The 26,266-nt window shown below is 45.6% G+C and overlaps 1 protein-coding gene across 1 annotated transcript in view; it reads left to right on the forward strand.

Annotated features, from left to right (window-relative positions):
• The window catches only part of DCP1A (decapping mRNA 1A), a 41,990-nt gene extending 16,986 nt beyond the window's left edge, over window positions 1-25,004 (forward strand). The window contains exons 4-9 of the mRNA XM_072599064.1: window positions 2,414-2,480; window positions 6,616-6,754; window positions 14,825-14,944; window positions 18,455-19,123; window positions 23,644-23,859; window positions 24,803-25,004. Coding sequence (XP_072455165.1) covers window positions 2,414-2,480; window positions 6,616-6,754; window positions 14,825-14,944; window positions 18,455-19,123; window positions 23,644-23,859; window positions 24,803-24,883 — 1,292 coding nt within the window. The 3' untranslated portion in view covers window positions 24,884-25,004. The remainder of the gene's footprint in view (window positions 1-2,413; window positions 2,481-6,615; window positions 6,755-14,824; window positions 14,945-18,454; window positions 19,124-23,643; window positions 23,860-24,802) is intronic.
• Window positions 25,005-26,266: the final 1,262 nt, after the last annotated feature.

Raw genomic sequence — 26,266 nt, forward strand, 5'->3', positions numbered from 1 at the left:
TGTCTTTCCTGTTGAAATTCTACAATTTTTGAGTTTTGAAAAAACTTTGACCAGCTGCTGGTCAGTTGCCAAAAGGACTGGATTTGTAATTCTAGACTTAAGACCATCTAAGGGTTTCAGTCCATCCACGTAGTTTCGGTGTGACTGCATCAGACGCTCTCTAGGACGTAGATCTGGTGACCAAAGTGGCCGAGTCAGAGGGTTTCCACCAGCACCAACAGGGTGCTCTGCCTTATGAAAATTAGAATGAAAATAATTAAACTTGCAAGTGATGTTTTTAGGATGTTTGTACTGAGACTTTTGGGAAACTAGACATGTGTGTGTGTGTGTGTGTATGTGTGTATACGTGTGTGTGTACATATACACCAATGTGTTACTGTTCAATCATGTCTTTCTCTTCTTGGCTCCGTACTGAGTGGCTTGTCATTTACTTCTTCAGTGGATTAAGGCAAATAGAGGTTAAGGGACTTCAGCTAATGAGTGTCTGAGGCTATATTTGAACTCATGTCTTCCTCACTCCAGGCCTGGTGTGCTGTCCACTGAGCCATCTAGTTGCTGTGTGTGTGTGTGTGTGTGTGTGTGTGTGTGTGTGTACACCTAGACATACAAACATAATAAAAACATGTGTTTCTTATACTGCATTGATATAAAGCAATTGATTGAGCTGAGGCCTGATGGAGACATTTCTTCCTGCCTAACTGGGACAGTTGCAAGGCGTGTTTTGCTGGCACATTTGCTGCAACAAGCCTGGTTGTAAGTTCACAACATCCAGAGGCAGTCTCTGTAGAACTGGTGAGGAAAGAGCAAAGGTGACCTGGAATCCATCAGTAATCATTTGTTAAAGTGCCTACTATGTGCCAGGCACTCTGCCAAGCACTGGAAACCTGTGGGTGTTTGGGTTGATTGATTTGTACTGAGGATCAGATAGACTTTATTAAGGAACAGAACTTGTTCTTTAAAAACAGAACTTCGGTTAAACATTTTTCTGTTAAAAAGGATCTTCTTTTTTTTTTTTTTTTTGGTAATTGTTATTTACAAATGAGTCTTTTCCAGGACAAGTACAGTGCCATTAAAATAGCTCCTCCTGGGGCATCCACCTGAGGCCGTAAGGCTGAGATGGGAGTTGGTGGGGGGTGCAAACCTTCAGGACTGGAATTGTATTTTTTACTTAGGCCATTTCCATAATCTTGCTTTGCACTTTCTGTGCTCACAGAGTTTATTCCCCATGTTCTGGGCAATGCAGGGGGTCTAGGTCTGGCCAGGCTGACCTGGTTTAAAGCCTGTCTCTGACACAAACTGGCCGAGCAGCCCTGGGCAAGGCTCCTGCCTCCTCAGAAGGTGCCAACCTGTTTTCCTCAAGGAAGTGCCCTCATCTGGGAAGTTCTTATACCAAGAAATCCCAGGTCCATTCCCTGGTTCTCAGTCTGTGTCATTTATAACAAATTTTTGTTAGAGAATTACTAACTTTTTTTTCACAGATTTTCTACTTTTTTAAGTTATTTTTATCTGAAATTTTAAGTACAAAATTTAAGCCTTCGGTAGACACAGTTGCACTTGAGAGACAAAAACATCTCTTGTGTACACCTCCACTGTTCCATCTGTAAAAGATGAGCTATAAGCAGTTTTTTGGCACTCCCCAAGCTGTGTCCATTGGGGTCTGTGCCCCCAAGGAGAAGAGCTGATGTTTCTGAGTCACCAGCACCTGTTGGGCAGGGAAGGGGAAAGCACACTTTTCTGAAGGTTTTTAATACCTATATTAAAATGAGGTTCTGCTTGGTTCCTCCATAACCACAGCTCAGCTCTGAGAAGTGTGCAGCCCTTCCCTCCTCCGCCCCCCTTAGGGGCCTTGAACGTGCAAGAAACAGGGAGAAATCCTCAGTTGCAGTTTTGCCCAGGAGTCACTTTCCCCAGTCTTTTGCCCCTCCTCTGATCATTACATTTCTAGAATCACTCCTGTGATCTTTCAAGTAACAGGAATGATTTTTCACTGCACAGCAATAAACTGTAACAGCTCGTTTTCATCTTCAGCCGTAAAATTGATGAGAAATCCTTTGTCAGAGGTGCTGTGGTTCGTGGGACAAAGAGCATCTCTTCTGAGCTTTGATTTGTTGGAAATGATTCTACCTCAAGTTGAGACAGTTTTCAGGGGTCCAAGTGCTTTTCAACCCAATTGTTGAAAACTTACCAGCTAGTAAAGCATGCCACTTGATGACTTTTCCTGTGAACACTGGCCATCCCGATTCTGACAGGTGTTTTTCCATGGGGAACTTTGTTTATACCAACCCATGTAGGGGACTGACAGTCTTTTCTGGCTTATTTTATGATGACCATGGGTTGCTCTTATCTGTCCATTGATTCCTGATCATCTGTGAGGTTCTTTTTCTCATTTTATTTTTTTTCTTTATTTTTCAAGTGTCTATTTACAGTATCTGGTTTTATGACAAGAATGACTGTCACCGCATAGCCAAACTCATGGCCAAGTAAGTATCCCCCTCTTAATTCCGTAGTTGTCCTAATTTATGAGAAATGAATGTTTTCCCTACGGTCCCTTTCTTCCTGGAAGGCGCTTTGGGCCATGGTTCTGTTTATAGCAAGTTTTTTGGGGAGTTGATGGCTTGAACTTGAAGCCTGTTTTCTCTAGAAATCTAGATCTTCAGTGTTTTGTGTTGTGGGCCCCTGGGGCAGGGGGATGTTTTTAAATGTACAAAACGTAGGATTACAAAGAAAACCAGTTGTACTGAAAGTTATCAAAATATTTTGTAACAAAAAAAAAAAAATCGACCCTAACCCTCGATTCTACGAACACAAACCCTAACCCTAATCCTATCACCTACCCAGCAAAACTGACTATAATACTTCAGGGGAAAAAATGGTCTTTCAATGAAATAGAGGATTTTCAAGTATTCTTGATGAAAAGACCAGAGCTGAAAAGAAAATTTGACTTTCAAACACAAGAATGAAGAGAACCATGAAAAGGTGAACAGCAAAGTGAAGTCATAAGGGACTTACTAAAGCTGAACTGTTTACATTCCTACATGGAAAGACAATATTTGTAACTCTTGAAACATTTCAGTATCTGGGTACTGGGTGGGATTACACATGCACACACGCTCACATACATAGAGACAGAGTGCACAGAGTGAATTGAATAGGATGGGATCATATCTTTAAAACAAAATGAAATCAAGCAGTGAGAGAGAAATATATTGGGAGGAGAAAGGGAGAAATTGAATGGGGCAGGTTATCTCTCATGAAAGAGGCAATCAAAAGACTCATTAGTGGAGGGATAAAGAGGGGAGGTGAGAGAAAAACATGAAGTCTACTCTCATCACATTCCACTAAAGAAAAGAATAAAGTGCACACTCATTTTGGTAGGAAAACCTATCTCACAATACAGGAAAGTGGGGGATAAGGGGACAAGCAGGGTGGGGGGGATGATAGAAGGGAGGGCATGAGGAGGAGAGTGCAATTCGAGGTCGACACTCATGGGGAGGGATAGGATCAAAAGAGAATAGAAGTAATGGGGGACAGGATAGGATGGAGGGAAATATAGTTAGTCCTATACAACACAACTATTATGGAAGTCATTTGCAAAACTACACAGATATGGCCTATATTGAATTGCTTGCCTTCCAAAGGGGAGGGGTGGGGAGGGAGGGAGGAAGAGAAGTTGGAACTCAAAGTGTTAGGATCAACTGTCGAGTAATGTTCTTGCCACTAGGAAATAAGAAAAACAGGTAAAGGGGTATAGAAAGCTATCTGCCCCTACAGGACAAAAGAGAAGATGGAAACAAGGGCAGTGAGGGATGATAGAAGAGAGAGCAAATTGGTCATAGGGGCAATTAGAATGCTTGGTGTTTGGGGGGGGAGGGGATAAAAGGGGAGAAAATTTGTAACCCAAAATTTTGTGAAAAGGAATGTTAAAAGTTAAATAAATAAATTTAATAATATAAAAAAAAAAAAAAAAGGATAACTTAAAAAAAATAAATAAATAAATAAATAAATAAAAAAATCAAGTCCATGGACTCCAGGGTAAGAACTCCAGCCCTAGAAGTTCTTTTACAAAATGGCAGTGAGCTTCCTAGGTTGACTCGTAAAGGCACCTTTTAACGCACAGTAATTAGGATACTGACTGGCATTTACAGAACACGAGAAGGTTAATAAAGCTCTTTAATTAAATGATCTTTTGTTCTCACAACTAGCCTGTGAGGTCAGTGCTACATGCATAAGACCCATTTTAAAATCCCAGCGAGTGACTTGTTCAGGAACCACATGGTGAGTGTTGGAGGCTAGATTCCCACTCATCTCCTCACTTGGCATCCTGGGCTTTTTATCTTTACCTTGTGGCTAGAAAAAATTGGGAGTTCTGAGTCCTGTTCTTCACCTCCCCATCTCCTTATCCTCTGGTGCTTTTGCTTCCTCTCCAGCTGTGGCTCCCTGCTGTGACCTGCCTTCCCCCAATTCTAGAAGATTTCACATTAATGCATGAATGACTAGCACCATCTCCTTCCAAAGTTATTTGCATTTAAAAAGTGACTTTTTGAAAGGGGGAGAGTGAGACCCCAATGAAAAATTGTACACAAAAAGCCCAGTGCTCTAGAGGGACCCCTCAGCTGTGGGCTGCCCTGACCCTGCCCTTCCCCTACGTCTAGCTAGCAAGTCCAAGATGGTTTATTTGAAGTATGGGAGGTAGCTCCTCCTTGTCACTGCTCCCTCTCCTGTCCCCCCAAGGGCATGGCTATCCTTGATTCCTGTATGTCTGTTGAGATAGTTATCCTGCTGAATAGTGGCTGCCTTTAATGATGGGCTGCACCCAGCTTGCTGGCCCGGGGCCAGCACTCGACGTCTCATGCAGTGCCCAATGTTCTGGGTATGCACCCCTTCCTCACTTTCCTCTGCAGCCAAGCAAGTCACAGGATTGTAGCAAGAGCTGAGGGCACCAGCCATGACTAGAGGTGCAGCAACATGAAAGCAGCCAGAGGGCACTACAGTCCTGGGAAGGAGCACAGCGCCTGGGCTCTGGCACTTCCTGGCTGGGTGACCCTGAGCAAGTCACTGTTTGTCTCAGTTCCTTCCTCTATAAAATGGGAATAATAGCACTGGCTTCCCAGGCTGGTTGTGAGGATCAGATGAGATAACTGGAAAGCTTAGTACAGTGCCTTGTATACAGCAGGAACTTAATGAATGTTAGTTATTTTTATTATGCCAAGATGCCAGCCAGGGAACACAGGAGACAAAAGTGCCAACAGGGCAAGGGCCAGGACATAGCGAAGAAGACCATCCTTGTTTCTTTGGAGAGCTTTAGAGAAGGGAAGGTTGGCTCAAGTTTGGTTAGTGTTGAGTGAAATGATTTGGAAGAACCCTTCCTTCTGAAGTTGGGGCACCCCACCAAGGCAGGGAAGAGCTCGCTGTCCCTGAGTTTAGGGCAGGAACCTGGCTCTGTGAGGTGGAAGGTGGATTTACCTAGGGCCACCCAACTAGTCCGGATCCGAGGTAGAGTCAGACTCCGAACAAGGGGATATTTCTCTTGAGTAACATTGCTTCCCCTTCATTCGCTTAATCCTCAAGCTAGAGCTCCATGAGATGGTTCTTTCCCAGGTTCTCTGCCCAACCTAAGCAGAGTTTCCTGCCCCAGACTCCTCATTTACAAGTAATATTAAACACCAGCAAAGCTCAGAGGGTCACAGAGTCTGCCTGGCACCTACTGGTAGTAAAAGCCCTCACACGTCTTCTAGGTTAGATCTTGTAGCAAAGCACACAGACAAAGGAAGCCCCTTGACCAGCCCAGTACACCTCAGTCTATCCAGCTCTGCAGATGGCTCACTGGGTCAGGGTCAGGTGGTGGTGTGATGAAAATCCATGTGGATCTCCAACTGAGCATGGCTTGGAATTATCCCAGGGTTTAAAAGCCTTCTTCATCCTTCCATCTGGCCATTCAGTTCAGGGAGCAGGGAGTCAGCAGGGAAGCAAGGGGAGGGAAGGCCTGGAGGACAGCCCTAGCCTGCACAGACAGCCTGGTCTGGCTGTCAGCATGAGCAGGCGTCATCCTCTTATCATGAGGGGGAGGACAGTGAGAGCTTTGATGCTTGACTTTTCTGGAAATATCCCTGACTATTGTCACAGGGCTTGGGGTATAACCCAGACGCTGTCACCCCCCCACACCTTTTTTTTTCATTCTGGAGACCTTTTTTCTCCATGGGATTCTGTGCCAGACTTCCACACCGGGCTCTCCCAGGTGCCAAGTCATTCTGCTGAATGACAATGGGAGGTCACTTGTTTGTTATTCAGTTTACTGCAGAGCACTTCCCATTGATCCTTTCTAAATTCGGGGTTCTTGCTGCCGTTGCACATTGTTTGGTTTGCTTTCAGATCCTTCTGGTGAAAAGAAGACTCATAAGTGGAAGCTTTATGTGTGTGTTTATTGCTTACTCCTTAAAAAGCAGCCACATGTCAGTTCTGTGTTTATAGCTTACCAAATGTGAAATGGGTTTGTACCCACTTCATGTATGAATGTGTTGACTGGTTAGACCTGACTCCTCCCAAGATTTGTGCCTCCAAGATGTTCTCAGGACAGATTGTATCGCTGAGGAACACTTGTGAAATTCTTACTTTTAGAGTGGTGGAACAGGAGACCCAAAGGTGCCAGCAGGCTGCTAGCGACAGACAGAGCCCCAGCCGGGCCAACGGACGTCGTGAAAAGAGACCCATTGACATCCTGGAGATGCTGAGTAAAGCCAAGGACGAGTATGAGCGAGTGAGTTCTGGGCTAGACAGTAAGATGTGGGCAGGACGGGCCTGGGGAGAGGGGAAGGAAGGCAGAGCGCGGCCGAGGGGCTGCTGGGGCTTAGTAGCAGCTCAAGGGTTCTACGCACAGACGTCCTCTGCGCTGAAGATGATGCTTTCTTTTGGTCAGAGGAATTGTAACCACCACCACCGCCCATAGCTAGCGTCTTGTTTATGGTAAATACAGAAGTGTTTTGTTTTTAAGCTGTTGCTTTGTGGTGTGCACATCAGACATCTGTCATTTTTATCTCTTTAGTTTTAAGATGCAACAGAAATAATTTACCTGCAAGAAAAACCATAATTAGATCCTACCCTTGCTTGCCACAAATGGTAGTAGCTTCAAGATCCTTGGGATTGAAAACTGTTTATTCAAAGAACATTTTTAAACTTCTGTTAATTATTTTAAAAGTTATAACCATAAGTTCTTTTGTGTTCCCATGGAGCTGGGCAGTGACAGAAAAGTGGGTGATGACAATGGGAAAGCTTGACATTTCTCTACATTTTTCGGAGTGATGATTGGAGTTTCCAGTTCTTGCCTCACAAATGCATGGTAGGAAATTGTCTCCCTGAGCACTCAGGAGCTTTGTGATTGTTAACGTCACATCTGGCCTCTCTGCAGCCCTTGAGATTTGAAAAGCACTTCCGCACGTTCCATCATTTGATCTTCACAATAATCCTGTGAGCTCAGTGCCCTTTTTATCTCAGTTTTACCAATGTCGAAACTCAGAGAGAAGTCACTTGGCAGCTGGGAAAGGTCTGAGGCTGAATTCGAATTCTTGTCTTCCTGACTCCGTGTAACTAACCCATGGACCACCTGACTCTGAAGAAGACCTCTTCATGCACTTCCCCTTCATCCCCAGCCCCTAGTCCTGTGTAAGAGCTACTCACAGGGCCTAGGAGAGTCCTTCACTAGTGGGCTATTTGTTGGCCCTTATGCTGGCTTTGACTTTGGGGAAGTGCTCTGGTTTGCATCCTACTGTGATAACAGAGGCATTATGGCTTCAATGGAATTAGACCCAGAGACATGGTCCTGGAGCGGAATGCAGCATTCTCCCTCTACCCGCTTTCTGTGTTGTGCCATGAGTTAACTAAGCTTTCCTGCACATTGAAAAGAGTAAAGAACATTTTTAGTTTAGCTTAGTTAGTTTTCCAAATTTGAGGGCCCTTGTCACATACTGGAACACCAAAGCCTTTGGTTTGGTTGAGGCCCAGCCTAAAAATAATGGCATAGAAACATTGCTTCAGTTTTTCCCAGAAGCCTCCAGTGTATCAGAGCAAGCCGGAGATGCCATCTCTCAGCCTCCAGGGGGAATTGTCACCTGGGGGACAGTTTCCATTTCCCTCTCTGGAAGCTCTAACATTGCTCCATTGGATCAGAAGTAATTTGAAAGTTGTGTGATGTCCTCAGGGGCTCTGCTTCTTAACCAGTGTGGTGCATAGCCTGTTCGTGTTTTACAAGTTACCACAGCCCGTGATAATCCTCAGCAGGCTGAGCCTCGAGTGCCAGGCGTCCAGGTTCTCACGGCTTGGTAAAGCCTGCATGCACTTGGGCTACAGTTGTCACTTCCTCTAACTCAGAGGCTCAGCTGGGTACAGGTAACACTGCCTGTGCTCCAACATGAACTACCTCTGAACCATGGAATTGGCCTTAGCTATTTCATAGAGTGTGGCAAGCAAACAGCAGCAGAAGAAAGCCTTTGGTTTTAACCTACTAAACTATCTTCAGAATCTTCCTGAGACAATTCAAATGGAAGCGATTCAGCTTCCTGGCTTGGTGCTGGTAGACTCTCCAGGTTTCACAGGCAGACAGCAATGAGGTCAGCACAACGGCTCTGTAGACCTTCATTCAGTCTGGTAGTCAGTCTGATACCTCTTCTCTCCCACACTTTCCTTCAGAGCCTCCCCAATCCTGAGCTAGCCTGGCAATGCATGCATCAGCTTCATCATATGTGTGTCTGTCCTTGGAAAGTATACTGCCAGAGTAAGTGAACTTACTATCTACAGCCTTCAGAATCTCTCCATTTGCTATAACTGGGGGGTGTGGTGCTGGCTGGTAGAGAACCTTGCTTGATGTTAAGCCAGAAGCACAAGCAGCAGAGAATCAGTCTGTACATGCTCTGTTCCATCTCAGCCTCAGAGGCTGCATTGAGTGTTCAGTCATCTGCGGCAAGATAAGGCACCCAACGCTGAGGTCCTCTCTCAAAGCTGAACTGCCAAGCAGAGAGCACAACCCCAGTGGGCTTGCCAAGTAGCCCAAATGCCAAGCACACGATACCTAAGAGACCATATTATTGAGAACAGAAGTCAGAAGAATGAGTTCAGGGACGCTCAAGATCTTGCTGAAGAACTTTGCAGTTGATTGTGAGACATGGGAGATGCTGGGACATAGCATGCCTACATCAAAGAAGGTGCAGTACTCTGTGAGCAAAGCAGAACCATAGTAGCGTAAAGGAAATGGGAGGTGCATAAATTTAGAGACATCTCCATCCCAAATGTTCAGATGGACTCTTCGCGTCCAGCCTGTGATAGGGCCTTCTGAGTTCATGTTGGACTCATCGGCCACAGTTGAGCACCATGGTCCTCTTCAGGTATGAAGGAGGGACGATAACTGAATTATACACATCTGTAAAGAAAATCTAGGGTCAAGAAGAAAACTGTGTACCTTTACTTTCTGGGAATTATAATTCTGGGGGGGGAAATGTACTTTGAGAAGTGTCTGTTCTAAGGAAAATTACCCCCAAAATGAAGCCTGCATGAAAGATTTCTGCAGGTTATGGTAAAACAAAACTCTCGGAAGATCGGTGGAACCTGTCATTTACTTAATAACGCTGTACTCCAAAAATATTTACAGCAGCTGTATTTGTGGTGACTAAGAATTGGAAATCAAGGAGACGCCCATCAGTTGGGGAATGGCTGAACTACCTGAGATGTATGATTGCGATGAAATATTATTGTGTTATAAGAAATGAGGAGGAGGCAGATTTCAGAAAAACCTGGAAAACTCACATGAACTGATACAGAGTGAATTGAAGAGAACCAGAACATTGTACACAGTAACAGCCACATTGCCCAATGGTCCAGGACAATCCGAAAGGACTCACGATGAAGCATGCTGTCTGCCTCCAGAGAAGGGGCTGATGTCTGAATACGACCTGGGTGGAGAAGGCTGTTCTTCACCTTCTTTTTTGTTGTTGTTTGAGGCCTCTTGTTTTACATGATTGCCCATGACCATCTCAGGGAGGAGGAAAGGGCAGGATTTGGAACTCAAAACTTTTTTTTAAATGTTAAGAAATTGTTTTTGTGTGTAATTGGGGGGAAGGGACTAAAATATTAAAAAAACGAACAAACACATAAATGGCTTTCTTGTGTGCTCCTAATTTTTGAAACCGTTTCTCCTATTTAATGGTAGAATGAATGTCAGTCCCTTAAAGGAGAGTTGTGCCCATCAGAGTAGGCCCGCCTTGTTGATTAGCTCTACAACACATGAAGCTGGTGGCACTGCCTGAATCTTTGTTTTCACACTGGAAAGAAAAACCCTTCTCTGCCTGTGACATTCTGGGGGCTCCTCTCATGCCCAGGGGAGACAGACAGTGAGTCTGCTTGGAGAGAGGGTAAGGAGGAAGGCTTAGAAAAACTGCGGTGATGTGATCAGGTCAAGGATTCTAAAGGAGGTTAGTCCCTTATATAGTGTGTCATATCTGTATGAGGAAATCAGTAAACACTCAGACTTTAAATGAATCAGATATGCTGTCTAAAAAGATCCTTTGCACTCTGGCTTGTCTGTTTTAATACCTTTTTATTTTATTGGCTAGTTCATCCAATTCCCCTAGGTAGATGAGCTTTAGCAAACAGAGAAAAATAGCCAGTATCACTCTCCTTTGTAGTGCTGAGCTCACCTTGGCATTCCTTCCTGGACCTGGGAATAGAAGCCCCAGACCCAGGACATTACCTGTGTTGTGGTGAGTCTCTGAGCAGTGTCTTGCCCCATGGCACCTGATTTTAGGCCTTCATTCTATGCTCATGGCTGGTGATAACCATAGGTATGACCATGGGTTTATTGAAATGATCAGGTACGGGGGAGGAGCCAAGATGGCGGAGTAGAAAGATACACGTATGCTAGCTCCTAACCCACAGCCCATAAAATACCTGTAAAGAAGAACTCCCAACAAATTCTGGAGCAGCAGAAGCCACAGAACAACTGAGTGGAGATTTCTGTTCCAGAGAGACCTGAAAAACTGACATGAAAGGTCTGTTGCACACTGGACCCAGAGCAGAGCCCAGCCCTGCCTTGGCTGCATGGCACTGAGAGGAGCAGATCTGAGCAGGCTTCAGGGACAGAATCTCCAGCAGCCACGCAGGTCCCTCCACCCACAGGCACCAAAGGTCAGTGAGAAGGGCTTTTTAGTTCACCGAAAGGGGAGTGGGGTGTGTCCATAACTCAGGCCCCCTCGGGAGGCAGCAGCAGAGGCAGCAGAGGACAGGGGCTCCCAAAGCAGGCAGGAGCCCAGATCCATTGTTGAAAGTCTCTGCATAAACCCCCTGAGGGAACTGAGCCCAGTGTGGTGGCCCTGCCCCCACCTGAGCACCTGAACTTAATCTCACACTGAATAGCAGCCCCGCCTCCACCAAAAGCCCTGAGGCTGGGAAGCAGCATTTGCATCTCAGCCCCCAAGTGCTAGCTGGGCGGAACTGGAGGCTAGGTGGGTGTGGAGAGGAAGCTCAGAAGTCAAGTACCAGCTGGGAAAATGCCCAGAAAAGGGGGAAAAAAAAATAAGACCATAGAAGGTTACTTTCTTGGTGAACAGATGTCTCCTCCCATCCTTTCAGATGAGGAAGAACAATGCTTACCATCAGGGAAAGACATAAACGTCAAGGCTTCTGTATCCCAAACATCCAAAATAAATATTCAGTGGGCTCAGGCCATGGAAGAGCTCAAAAAGGATTTTGAAAATCAAGTTAGAGAGGTGGAGGAAAAACTGGGAAGAGAAATGAAAGAGATGAAAGAAAAGCATGAAAAGCAGGTCAACACCTTGCTAAAGGAGACCCAAAAAAATGCTGAAAAAAATAACACCTTGAAAAATAGGCTAACTCAATTGGCAAAAGAGGTTCAAAAAGCCAATGAGAAGAATGCTTTCAAAAGCAGAATTAGCCAAATGGAAAAGGAGGTCCAAAAGCTCACTGAAGAAAATAGTTCTTTCAAAATTAGAATGGAACAGATGGAGGCTAATGACTTTATGAGAAACCAAGAAATCACAAAACAAAACCAAAAGAATGAAAAAATGGAAGATAATGTGAAATATCTCATTGGAAAAACTACTGACCTGGAAAATAGATCCAGGAGAGACAATTTAAAAATTATAGGACTGCCTGAAAGCCATGATCAAAAAAAGAGCCTAGACATCATCTTTCATGAAATTATCAAGGAAAACTGCCCTGATATTCTAGAACTAGAGGGCAAAATAAGAAGTATTCAAGGAATCCACCGATTACCTCCTGAAAGAGATCCCAAAAGAGAAACTCCTAGGAACATTGTGGCCAAATTCCAGAGTTCCCTGGTAAGGGAGAAAATACTGCAAGCAACTAGAAAGAAACAATTCAAGTATTGTGGAAATACAATCAGGATAACACAAGATCTAGCAGCTTCTACATTAAGGGATCGAAGGGTGTGGAATATGACATTCCAGAAGTCAAAGGAACTAGGACTAAAACCAAGAATCACCTACCCAGCAAAACTGAGTGTAATACTTCAGGGGAAAAAATGGTCTTTCAAGCATTCTTGATGAAAAGACCAGAGCTGAAAAGAAAATTTGACTTTCAAACACAGGAATGAAGAGAAGCATGAAAAGGTAAACAGGAAAGAGAAGTCATAAGGGACTTTACTAAAGCTGAACTGTTTACATTACTACATGGAAAGACAATATTTGTAACTCTTGAAACTTTTCAGTATCTGCATAGTGGGTGGGATTACACACACACACATACACACACGTGTGCGCACACACACGCACATGCACACAGAGACAGAGAGCACAGAGTGAAGGAATAGGATGGGATCATATCTTTAAAAAATGAAATTAAGCTGTGAGAGAGAAATATATTGGGAGGAGAAAGGGAGAAATGGAATGGGGCAAATTATCTCTCATAAAAGAGGCAAGCAAAAGACTTTTTAGTGGAGGGAAAAAGAGGGGAGGTGAGAGAAAGACATGAAGTTTACTCTCATCACATTTGACTAAAGGAAGGAATAAAATGCACACTCGTTTTGGTATGAAAACCTATCTTACAGTGCAGGAAAGTGGGGGAGAAGAGGATAAGCAGGGTGGGGGGGGATGATGGAAGGGAGGGCAGTGGGAGGAGGGAGCAATTTGAAGTCAACACTCTTGGGGAGGGACAGGATCCAAGAGAGAATAGAAGCAATGCGGGGCAGGATAGGATGGAGGGAAATATAGTTAGTCTTACACAACATGACTATTATGGAAGTCATTTGCAAAACTACACAGATATGGCCTATATTGAATTGCTTGGCTTCCCAAAGGGAAGGGGTGCGGAGGGAGGGATGAAGAGAAGTTGAAGTCAAAGTTTTAGGAACAACTGTCGAGTACTGTTCTTGCCACTAGGAAATAAGAAATACAGGCAATGGGGTATAGAAAGTTATCTGGCCCCACAGGATAAAAGAGAAGATGGGGACAAGGGAAGGGAGGGATGTTAGAAGAGAGGGCAGATTGGTGATAGGGGCAATCAGAATGCTTGGTGTTTTGGGGTGGGGGGAGGGGACGAATGGGAAGAAAATTTGGAACCCAAAATTTTGTGAAAATGAATGTTAAAAGTTAAATAAATAAATTTAAAAAAAAAGTGATAAAAAAAAAGAAATGATCAAGTACTCTAAAGACTGAAATTGGATGATGGCATAGCTCCTTCAGTGCCTGTTTTCAGAGAAGTGTCTATGTAATCTGCAGCCATGCACGTGTTAAATTATGCAGACAGAAAAATCACACATTTTTGCCTTCACCAGTTTCTACTCAAGCTCTTACCGCTGTTGAACCTCATAGTAAGTGATACTATATTAGTATGGGAGCATGAAGAAGGATAGATGGCTTTTTTCTGGACTGTCCCGAGGGCACTGAACTTTCTCCCCAGAATTGGCGTTATGATCTAGAGGCTGCCTTGAGTTTTAAATGGTTGTACCAACAGAGAGCAGGAAGTCTGGAAGGGCCTTCCAAACTAAAGAGGCTTTGAGTAGAAGCCCAGTGATTGATGGGCCCAGCCTCCCCAGTTTGGAGGCTCCAGGGAACAGAGCTTTGGGCTCAAAAGGCTTGGGCTCTCTGGTGGCATGGGAGTGCTCTCCTGGCTGAAGTCTACCATCCTATTAGAGTCTAACAGTTGTTTTCACTTGTTACTATTTGCGCCATGTGTTTCAAAAGTGGACCCAGAAAGCTGAAAATAGACTCAAATTCCTTTTTAACAGGTTTTCACTCCATTTCCAGTTGTTGCACTTTCAGAGTAAAGCTCTTTAAAGCGATTTGTCACATTACTGTCCCAGGGAGGGGGCAGACGAAGAAGGGAAAGAGAAAATTTGAAGTTCAATATTTTTAAAATATGAATGTTTAAAATTGTCTTTATCTGTAACTGGGGAAAAAATAAAATACTATTTTCAAAAAAATTGTCAGAACAAGAATGTTTTGGTCTTTATCTTGTCTTTAACAGATATTTTTAAAATCTCATGTAAATTGGCTGTAACAAGCGGGGATGTGCTAATGATTTCTGGAAAGCTTTTTATTGAGCTACATTAACTGAAGGATAATCATTGTTTTTCCATCACTAGGAATAAAGAATAAAGGATAGAATAAATTATGGCTAACATTTTATTTTCTAAAACAATCTCACAAAAGTTCCTAGAAATTATTATTGTAGCACACACAGGAAATAGGGGTTTCTCCTTCATTAAATAGAGTAGCTTTCTCATTCCCAAACGCTGTTTGGAGAGCTCCTGGGTCAACATATTCATGCAGTGACTTTTTTTCTCTGTCTTTTTCTTCTTTTAAAGAACCAGATTACAGACTCAACCATCTCAAGCCCTGGGTTCCAACCAAGTACTCGCCCAAACCCTGGCAGTGCTGAGGAGACGTCAGAAGAAACATCCCCGGGATTACAAGCGCAGGAGAAGGTGTGTCCCCCTGAAGGGAGACAGAATAAACAATATTGTTTAGGTGTGGCTGAGTGGCACAGTGGATAGAGCACCAGCCCTGGAGTCAAGAGGACCCGTGTTCACATCTGGCCTCAGATGCTTACTAGCTGTGTGTGCCTGGGCAACTCATTTCATCCTGATTACCTTACCCCATCCCCCCAAATCAGACTCTAATGGGTATGAGCTACTATCTGTAAGTCTTAGGTATATTCATGAGCTCACAGTTCTAAGTCCCCAACCCTCCCCAACATCAATCAGAGGTCTCAGAAATGAATATTCTGTGCTGCAAAAACAAAGAGGCTAAAGATGGGGGCCACACGTAAGATCTCATTGGGGTTGAGACCTCCCAGGTTAGGAAACTCCTTCTACCAGTGCAGGTCGGCACCATCTCTTGGCCTTAAGAGACTTAATGATTCTCTCCAGTCTGGGTCAAAGGGAAGACTTGAACTCAGGGGCTCTAGCTCCTAGGCTTCCTTTCTGCACCACCATAGTGCCTCTTATGGAAACAAGTAGTCCTCCTAATTTTTATAGACTTTTAATTAGTGAGAGCCAATCTACTCTTGTTGATAGAGAGGCTGGCCTCCAAGCCAAGAAACATGAGTGCTTGTCATTCTGGCTCAGTGACCCTGGGAAAGTCCCTTAATACTCTTAAGATTGTAAGTTGTACCTCCTTGGTAGAGGAGTTTCCAGGTGCAGTCCTTGACCCTGTTCCTTGAGCTGATCCTGCATTACAGCCTGACCAAGCAGTTTATGGATTTCCCTTGAGAGGTAGGACCTTTAAAAGATGAACAAGCTAAGAGGGCATCTCTTATTGGATTTCCTAAATGCTGTGCATTCTATAACTGTTTGGACTGGAATAGAGTAAAAGCATTTGTTAATTTTTTAAAACTCCACATCCCAGGATCCAAATGAACTTCTTCTAGTATGCTGATATATGCTTACTATCTGAAACTATGTGCGTCACTCAGTTTTCTGAACTCTAAGATCAGTCCCACTAGTGTGATTATAAAGCATATTTCTTTAGTGAAGATGAAACTTGAAATCATCCCTGTGTTTAATAATCAGACAAACTGGGTCACAAGTGTTTGCTTAGTCACCATGCCATCTAGTGGGAGAGAACCAGTAATGGTCTGAGAAAACCACTGATGAGGGTCATCATTAACTCTTCAGAGTTCCCTCCCTACAGCACTGTTGTCCTGGCCTTATGAGCAGGTGGAAAAATACTCATTCATTAGTGAAAGAGAAGGAAGGGTGGTTATGGTGAGAATAAGGCTTGCTTTGTCTAGTGGCAGGGTGCTGCCTTTGGTGGAGAGAATATGGGTACGACATTTGGTATTAATAGACTACATCCCCCGTGCCGAGCAGTGTCATTCAGATGAGAAAGGAATGGAATTGACATTCGCATGATTGACATTGTCATATATGAAACTGTCTCCTAGCTTTGACATCCAATTTTGACTCTGTGGCTATGGCTCCTTTTTTGAAATGACCTTCGAACACCACTTCAGTACTTCCCAAGCCTCCTGATTCCAGTGCTATAGATTATGTAATAGTTGGGGTGAAGGGGGAGTGTTTGGGTCTGGTCTGTCATTTACTGTTACCCTGAAAATTACTGACTAAAGGCCAACTGATGGTGAGAAGCCTGTGCTGCCTTTCATGGACTGGGGCCAAGTCCACAGGCAGCTCACTGCCTCTAAGCTAGAGGTTTTGTGCCTTGGCAGGAGTCAGCAGATTCTGCTCAAGCATCCCCTTGTTGCCTGCTCCAGGAGAGGGAGTGCTGGATTGAAAGCGAAGGGAAATGGGTTCAGATCCAGACCCTGCTGGTCATTTACTGCCTGGGTGGTTTGGAGCCTCGGTTTTCTTGTTTGGAAAATGAGGGACTAGACCTGACAGTTCCTCAGGACCTTCCAGGTCCAAATCTTAGGGTCTGAAGTTAGCTGCAAAGAAAGCTGAGCAGAACTTTTGGTCAGCCTTCAGCTCATCCAACCAGAAAAGGAAATGTCTTGATTCATCAACCCTCCTGGCAACACCTGCAATCAATTAGTCAGATGTTTCAACAGCTGGAGTAATTGTGACCTGGAGTCAACTTTTGATTAGACAGAAATAGACTATCTTCAGTTTAGTTGGCCCAAGGAAAATACTACTTTAGCATTTACTGACGGCACCTCATGTGCTTCATAATTTCCCAGTTCAGTGGCTTTGTTGTGGAAGAGCCTGTGTGGAGGGGCTACAAAGACTGTAGGGAACCAGCTCCTGCCCTCTTGGAGCTCACCTCCTATTAGGGGAATGGAGGGCGTGGGCACCTGCTGTTGAGCAGAGACAAGGTCTTTGGGAGGAGGCAGCAGCGAGAATAGTCTCCAGGGCAGCTGGGTTTTAAGTGTGAGGTCAGAAGCTGGGGAGGGGCTTCCACAAATGGGACCAGGAAATGAAGTGTTGAGTTCCAACAGTATCTAGTGAGATGGTTGGGCACTGTGAAGGGACTGAGAGAGAAGTTGTGTGTCACGGAGAAGATGGAGCCTTATTGACCAAGCTGAAGATTTTGTGGTTTATCCTAGGGGTGATCAGAAGCCACTAGAGACTTGAACAGGAATCATGGCATCATAGATTTAGAACTGGGAGAGCCCTTTGTGGTCACTTAGTTCACCCCCTTTATTTTACAGATGAAGAAAGAGACCCACATAGGTACAATGATTTGCCCAATCATAGTTATTTGGCGGCATAATCATAATTTGAACCCAGACCTTCTGATTGCAGTTTCAGTGCTTGTACTATTGTTAGGCATAAGGAAGATGGTTTTTGGCAGCCAGGGGACCTATTCAAGTAGAGTAGCGGAGTTTGGGCAGCCGCTGAGTGAGTGAAGGGAGGGGCATGCATTAGACGGCTTACAGGGAGCTAGGTATGATCCCCCTTGTCCAGGAGAGGAAAGCAGCAGGATGATTCTATTAGGAGCCTCTATGGGCAGCCATGGGGTGTAAAAGATTGGGTGTTAAATTTAACCCCTGCCACTTGCTAGCCATGTGACCTTGGGTACTGCGCTCTCTGAGCTTCCATTTCCTTGTTTGTTAAAATGAGGGATTGTTGTGGGTGGTCTCTAAGATCCCATTTCCTAGATCTTTGAACCTGAGGGGTTGGTGATAGCCCTGAATGTAAACACTGGCTGGCTCAGTGTGACCTTGGACAGGTCCTTAACCTCATTCCAGGATTCTCTTTGCTCTTCTGTACATGCTTCCTTTCAGCTCTAAAGGGCTAATAAGTGTAGGAAACATTGTTCTATAGAAACATTGGAGCATGACCCTTTTGAAAATTAGGGGCCACCGATCTTCAAATGCAGAAAGGTCAGTTACCGATGGAATCATGAGGGCCTTGTCTTTTGTTTTCTAAAATGATAATATGTGAACTTTTCATTCTTAACCTCAAAATCTTCTCCAAATCGAGGTGAGCAGTAGGAAAGCTGCTCCGTTGTCCTGATTCTCTGGTGTTGTTTTGCAGCCTGCGCCATCGGGACACAAACACCTCACAGTGGAAGAATTATTTGGAACCTCATTGCCAAAGGAACAGCCAGCAATCGTATATCCCAGTTCGGAAGGAGTCGAGAAGTTGCCAGCTGACACCTCCCCCAAAGAATGTGACTTGTTCTCTCCATTTTCTTTTGAGTCAAGAGGAACACATCAGCCGGAGAATTCCCTCATTCAGGCCAGTAGCCCCAGTGTGGGGCAGCAGGAATCCCCTGCGCCCATAGCCCCACCTGATAGGAAGAGCTCATCAAGCTGCTCAGTCCCCAGAAGTCCCGTCATGAAGGCATCTCCAGCAGCTGAGACTGGTGGGTCCCCAGCCATGAAAAAGGCTGTCCAGCAGCGGTCTCCTCTTCTTACCCAGCCAGCCCCCGAGCTGAGGCACAAGGCCCAGAATCTGATTGCCACCCAGAACCAGTTGGTGGCCCCACTGAGTGGGACGGGCCCAGGAGGGACTTCAAGCGCCAACCTTCTGCACAAGCTCCAGCTGACCCCACAACCGTCCACGCTCCCCAAGAACCCCATCGCCCCTCACTTTACCTCCTCGGCTAGCCAGCTTGCGACCCCTGAGAGCTTCAGAGAGCCTCATGCCAGAAGAAGGGGGGCCACAGCCACACTCAGCATTGCTGGGAGACCTCCCCTGAAGGTAAGGGTTGGCTCAGATTGAGCTCAGAGACTGAGATTTGGGCCTTCGAACCCTCTCACTGAGTAATCCATGGGAGTGGGAGCTTAGTCCTGTATTCAAGACCCTGAAGGGTCTTCCCTCTTAAGTTCTGTATGTGTAATTTCCACAAAAGAGGTGAGAGAGTGAGAGACCAAAATAAAAGTTAATGGGTCATGGAGGGAGTCAGCCACCACACTCAATTGAATAGCCGTCCCTTCTGGGCAGTAGGGGTGCAAAGAGAAAGGAGAATTGGAACACGTGGTCATAGATTTAAGTGGGAAGAGATTTTTTAGGGCATTGAGGCCAGCTTCATCCCCCTTCTCTGGCGGAGTGCCAGAGGCAAGATCCACAGGGCATTTCACTCTCCAGGAGGTCCTGGCTGTCGCATTTATGACTTTGCAGGACCAATAACTGTGATACAAATGTCATCCATAATTATACCAAGCAGAAGGCAGGGCTACCGAAGATAGTGGGGCTGGAAACAGCAACTGCAGCCAGATGGCAGATGTGTGACAGTATAAACACTGCTGATTTGGAGTCAAAAGGCCTGGGTTCAAATCCCACCTCTGCCAATAAGCAGCAAATCACCTGACTTTTGTCACCTTCATTTCCTCATCTCTCCTGCCTCCCAAGGTGCTTGAGAAACCTGAATGAGGTCTTGTATGTAAAGTACTTGGCATGATGCAGGGATTGGAGAAGGGAGAGCCTGATTGGGGAAGGCCATTTGTGGCAATCTGGGTAAATGCTGACAACTTCTTGAGTGTGAAAAACAGGAAAGGATAAGGGTGACAACTTGGAAGGGAAGCAGAGAGGGTGAGGGCATGTTTAGACTTTGGATTTTGAGGTATTGGCAGAGCATCAAGATGAAAGGGATCCATTAGTGTTGAAAGTGTGTCCTGGAGCCCTGGGGAAGGCCAGGGCTGGAAAGAGTGATTTGGGAGCTAGCCACATGGAGTGATCACAAAAGGCATGAGTTGGAAGGAAGAGGAGTCAGAGAAGGGACAGTTGTAAAAATAGGAGGAGGATATTGTCACAGGAGTCAAAGGAAAGAGAAAGAAGCAGGAAAAGAGGCGGGTGCCATCTGCTGCTGCCAGCAGGCCAAGGAAGAAGACTGCCCCAAAGCCAGTGGGTTTGACATCCTTGTAGAGGGAAGAGCTTCACTAGGAGTAGTGGAAATGAAGGCTGCCAGTGAAGGTTGGAGCAGGGTAGCTTGAGGTGCCCCAGGATGAATGGGAACTGTGGGCAGACAAGAAGCCCAGAGAGAGAATGGCAGGCCCTCAAGATGCATGAGTCAGGCTGTGGATGGGGGAGATGATGGGCCCCTGGATAAGATGGATTGAGGCCCAGGTCAACCCTCAAGACTAGGGAAAAAGAGATAATCCATGGAGAGTTCAGAGAAGACCGGAGGAGAGTGGGTCCCGTAAGAGCAGATCAGACTGGCGGTGGACACAAGGCACTGATGGGCAGCAGCTGATGACATCCTTGTCCTCCATTTGTAGGGTCCCAGAGAGCCCTGCCTTGCTGTTTGGGGTCACTTCCAGTTGCTGGTCAGCCCTGATATTGTTTTCACAAGTGACTCCAGTTTCATGTTCTCTCAGGCTAGAGGGTTAAAACAAAAAGAAGGTACAGGAACCCACACATCCTGGCAATAGGAATTCAGAGAAAGGGAGACAGGTGAACCACTGGTCTAAAGTCCATCCTAGAAAACTGCATGACCCAGGTTCCTGATCCTCTGGTGTTAGCAGCTGACCCTTTTCTGCTTCGTTTTTGCCGACTGGTGATAGGACCTTTTTAGGACAGGAGGAGATTGTGAGGGCAGAGTACTTGCCATGTGCAGCCCTGGGCAGGTATGACATTGCACAGTATCATGGACTCCTGGAAAGGAAGGCGTCTGTCTGACACTGGCCAGCTGAAGGACAGCTGAGTGGCCTATTGTCAGTGCATTGGCCTTGCCCTTGGATCTTCGGTGGATCAGTCATTTGCTGTCTTTCTCTTCTATGGCAGCTCCCTTCCCAACAGAGGAGTTAGTAAATGTGCACTTCTGCCAAATTGTAGCCCTTGGAGTTTCTTAGTTTGGGATTTTGTAAATAGCTCTTTGCTGTCCCACCAGCCACTGTCTTTAGCTTCATGGGAAAGCGTGTGATTGTATCCTGTTTTCATGGTCTGTGATGAAAACTGGTTAGCGCTCCCTAAGTTTAAAAAACCACTAGACCAGTTTATAAAACAGGAGACTTTATTACCAATTTGCCATGTCAGTACAACTTAGTGGCAAAAATTTTCATCAGGTTCCTTGGCCCTCATGATTGTTATAGTTCCAAGAATTTTGCAAGAAATATGCAACTAAACTTTTCCCAGGGCCTTCTTTTTAGCAGTTTCCCTTTGTGAGTGATATTCTGGGTAGGTTGTCACAAATTTCCTTTCTGTATTGTTGCAATTCCACAAGTCCCTAATATCCCAACTATCCCTGATTTGTAACAGATTTTCCACCAGGGAGTCTGGAGATGCCTCCGTAGCTACCTTGAACTCCAGGTTTAAATTCTATTTAAAATAGTATAGCCTGTGTAGTAAAATCAGGGTTCTGAAGGAGCTGCCTGCCCAAGGTTTTCTCCAGGCATGTCATGGTAAGTATGTGAGCTTTGGTCCCAGGGAAGCCAACCAGCCAGGCCCCACCATTGCACTCGAGACAATATATTTTCCCTTTCATGATTTCTTTGTGCATGTATGGGCCTGCAGAATTAGCCATGGGGGGCGAATATTGACAGTCTTTCTCCACCCAAGATCTCTTTGGTTAGCGGGTGACAAGGGAGACCTTTTGGTCTAACATTTTGGCTTCAGGATCTGAATGTAAATAAGCATCATCTCCTGACTCATTGTCCTCCTTTGGCTTCTTCCATTTCTTGCCTTCCCTTCCCTTCTTTCTTTTCCAGCCTTAATGCTTGATAGGCAGCAGAAAAGCAAGATGGGATTACTGTTGCCCCCAAAACACTCCAGATAGACGACGAGGGAGAAAGGACTGAGGAAATGGCCCAGTCCACTGTGCTCCATGTTGTCACATGTCCTGGATATCACGGTTCTTGTTGATTAGGGGTTCCACTCTCTTGGTGACCCCCAGGGCTCGCAGCTGCCCCCATCTTACCTGAGCTTTAGCCTCTCAACACCAGTCATGCCTGTCAAACTGAATGGACCCGAGATATCCCCGAAAGATCTCATCTTCATTCCCTGCCAGTCTCCTGGCCTCTTCCCTCTCCTTCATCCCCAGATCGGGTCAGCTGCCAACTGCTGTTTTCTCTCTCTCCACACCCCTCTCACCTCTGACTCTGTTCCCCACTTTTAAGCCTCATCCCCCTTCCATGGTGCAGCAGCTCCTGCCCCGGGGCTTCTGCCCACGTCTCATCCATCTCTGCCCAGCTGCCAAAGGGCACACGTCACTCCCCTACTTGATCAGCTCCAAAGCCTCTGTCTCCTGATATAAACTCTGCTTAGCTTTGAGAGCCACAGCCCAGCTGTTCAGCCTCAACTACTTTATGTTAATGCTAATATAGAAGGGCAGTGCCTTCTTGGTCCTCGTATCCCCAGTTCCTGGTATACAGTAGGCACTTAATCAATGTTTCTTGCTTGCTTATTTGAATCCCTCTTTTCCTTCCAGGCTTGGCTTAGGTACCACCCAGGCTTTCAGAAGACTGGCCCAGATCCCCTTACTGAAAGTGATCCCTTCCTCCTCATGTTTCCTGAGAGCACTTGGCCTTCCTCTCTTCTGTTTTTTCCTGTTGGACCGTGCATCAGGCATATTTGTGCAGCTCTTGTCCATCCCCTTGGCTGAGGGGAGGACCCGTATCCATCACTGCCTCCTTCAGAGTAGGCTGTTCAGAAGGGTCTGTTGAGCTGAATGTCTGAGCCTTGAAAGGCCTCTGAATTGTGGGACCAAGTCTTTACTGTTACTTGTCATCATCTGAATTTCTGAAGCAGGTGGTGCAGTGGATAGAGCACGGGACCTCAAGTCAGGTGGACCTGAGTTCAGGTCTGCCCTCAGACATTTTTACTAGCTCAGGGCAAGTCTCTGTTTGCCTCAGTTTCCTCATCCGTAAAATGAGGATAGTTATAGCACCTATCTCATAGGGTTGTTGTGAGAGATAAATGAGAGGAGATTTCTTCAGTTCTTTGCGAACCATAAAGTGCTGTGAGGCAGGTGCTATTGTTACCATTCATTTCTCATGGGATGGTCTCGTAGTTCTCTTAATTACATTCTGTAGCTCAGTTTGGTTCAGGATGACTGAATCTCAGTATCTTGTAACAACTCCAAGATCATCCCAGTGATAAAAGTATTTTTTTCATCCTTTGTTAATGATGTAAAATGTAATAAACTGGAAAGAATGTTCTCAGGCTCCTCCACCGAATGCGTGTTCTTGAAGCATGTGGTTTAAGAATTGTATTTCGTCCTAATCCTTCCTGGTCTTTATTCCTGCTGTCTCCTCTGTTAACTCTCTCCCCTCCTTCTGCTGCAGGTTTCCTCTCCCAAGTTTGTTACGTCCACAACGTCAGCATCTTCCTCCATCCTTCTATCACCCAGCGTTTTCCAGCAGTCGGCGGCCAAGGCCCCAGAGCTAGAAAAGAAGGCCACTTCCCCTTCCCGTCCAGGGGGCAGCTCAGAAAATCCCATGAAACCTCCTTTGGTTCTCAGCAGGTCTCAGCTCCAGGACACACTAATACATCTAATAAAGGTAATTGCTTGTCTTGGATTTTTCACTTTCCAACAGAAGGAATTCAGTGTTTGGTGTTTTCTTGGGGAGGCCCAATGCTCTCTTCTTCCCTGCAAAGTTTTGGTCCCTTTCTGTTTGCTTTAACTTCTGATTTGGGATCAAAAGTTAGAATAGATTCCAGCTTAAGAGAAGTTGTGCATCTGTGTCCAGGCTCTGGTCTTTGGTCCCAGTTTCTATGGCAGAGCCATGGGCAGGTGCTGCCTTCCTGGACACAAACTATGGCCCCCTGCAGTGTACCCAGTACTTGGTGACACCACTCACTGAGTCAGTCAGCAGGCACGCTGGCTGTCTGGAGTCCACCACCAGCCTCTACCTTCAGCCCCAGGAGGGGGCAACTGATGGCTCAGGAGTGGAGGATTGGCTCCAGAACAGGCCAGGTCAGTGCATCCTACCCAAGGTTTCCTAGCCCAGCTGTGGGTTAACAAAATGCTTATGCGCTGGTGCCAGAGAACCTCAGCTTTTCTCGTGGAAACAGGCCTTGGGTGTCATGGAGGCAAGGCTGGGGCTGAGGCACAAATACAGCTGGTGCGCCCCCTCGTCATCCCCAACTTTGGGCAGAGGAGGGAACAAGAGCCAACTTCGTGCACCTGTGCTAAGCTTCCTTCCTTTTAGGAAGGGAAGAAAGTCAGCATCTTCTGTGCTACCTGGGGTCTTGGAGCATAGCCTCAGACCTTGCCCAGGACCACCCAGGTAGCAGATGTCCAAGGAAGGGTGTAAGTCCAAACCTTCCTCACTCTCTCCACGTTGAGCTTTCTCTGCATGGTTTTAATACCTTTGGTTAGACACCTGTCAGTGGTCTTTTGTTACATGCTCTGGGTTTGTGCTCATACCTGGCATCAATTGGATTGGTTTGATCATGTTACCAGTTACCAGAGCCATATCTTTCCCTCTTTCTCCCCCACAGAACGATGCCAGCTTTCTTAGCACACTTCACGAAGTCTATTTGCAAGTCCTGACCAAGAATATAAATAGCCTGCAGCTCTAGCGACCTGAGTGGAAGCCAGCGGGGCACTGTGTGAGTGGGGGGTGGGCATCTGCTCAGAAACAAATGCACCTCATTGATGGAACTGATGCGAGATAGTATGGAAAGTCCTGAAATTGAGCCGAGAGAGAGAGACTTGTTCTTAAAGAATGTTTTTAAGGTTAGATTCTCAGAAATGACGGAGATTTCACTGTGAAGCATCACCAGCAACCCTTTAATTTCAGTGGGAGAAACAGAGACCATTTCTGGAAAGTTGCATGGGCCTTTTCATCAGCATCAAGCACATGTAGAACCCCAGGATGGAGATGTGTGACTCCCCCCGTTCAGAAGACACGTGGGCCGGGGCAGGGCCTGTCCTCGCTCTGGAGTGGGAGATCTCCATCCTTTTCTCTCTTCCTTGGAAGTGAAGTGCTCATCCCAGGGACTTCATGCAGTGTTTGACCTTGCAAAGATCATTTGCTTCCCAAAGGGAGCCACCTTTAGCCCCCTTGTCCTGAGATTTGGCCTACCAGTGAAATTCAGATCAGGTGGAAACTTTGTAAGGCAGGATAGTGTCTGGTTTGTCGGTCCCACCTAAGTTGAAGGCATATTTATAACTCTTGTTCAACTGTGAGGTTATTGGATAAGAATGGTGTCACTGGGCCTTAAGGTCCTGAAATTCATGGTAAGAATTTATTATTTTTTAATTGTTGTCCTAATACTGAACAGACCTTAGCAATCTGGCTGCTGGTATGAGAATTACCTTTTCTTTTTTTACTTAGGTTCCACTTTTACTTAATTGGCCAATTGGCAAAGCCAAAATCTTGTTAGGCTTAAAGACATTTTTTTAACCGCCAGGTGGTTTTAAAGGAGATATCAAGTTTCTTTTTATACATGAAAACTACTACTAAGTGTGTAACCTCATTGTCCTTTTCTATCTAAGCATGAGTTCAAAACAGTTTAGATCCCTCTTCTTAACGATAAGGAAAAACCAAGCACTGGATCAGTGGAGTGCAACTGTTCCTCACACGTTTGACTAAGAGGAATGAAGCTCTGCAGGAAAGTGAACGGGTGTGCCCCTCACTTCAGCTCTGAGTGAAATGCCGAGTTGGAAACGAATGAATGAAGCTCTGCGGCTGGTCCTTGGATGCGCCCCTCCAGCCCAGGCATTCAGATGGCATATAAAGGCACCTTGGGTGCTGCTCTTACTCTGTCTTGTGGCTTGTGTCTATCCCGATAGGGCATGTGATATTTTAATGTGGATTCCCATTTCTTTCAGCAATAGTCTTTTTACAGTAGCCTTTTGAATCAAAGTGTCTTGGCTTACATGAGGCAGTTCTTTTGTCATATGGAACCAAGTAAGATGCATGGCTCACTTTTCCGAGCACTGTTCTAATAACTTCCGGG

This window comes from Notamacropus eugenii, chromosome 3 (assembly GCF_028372415.1).
Source record: "Notamacropus eugenii isolate mMacEug1 chromosome 3, mMacEug1.pri_v2, whole genome shotgun sequence".
Classification (NCBI taxonomy): domain Eukaryota; kingdom Metazoa; phylum Chordata; class Mammalia; order Diprotodontia; family Macropodidae; genus Notamacropus; species Notamacropus eugenii.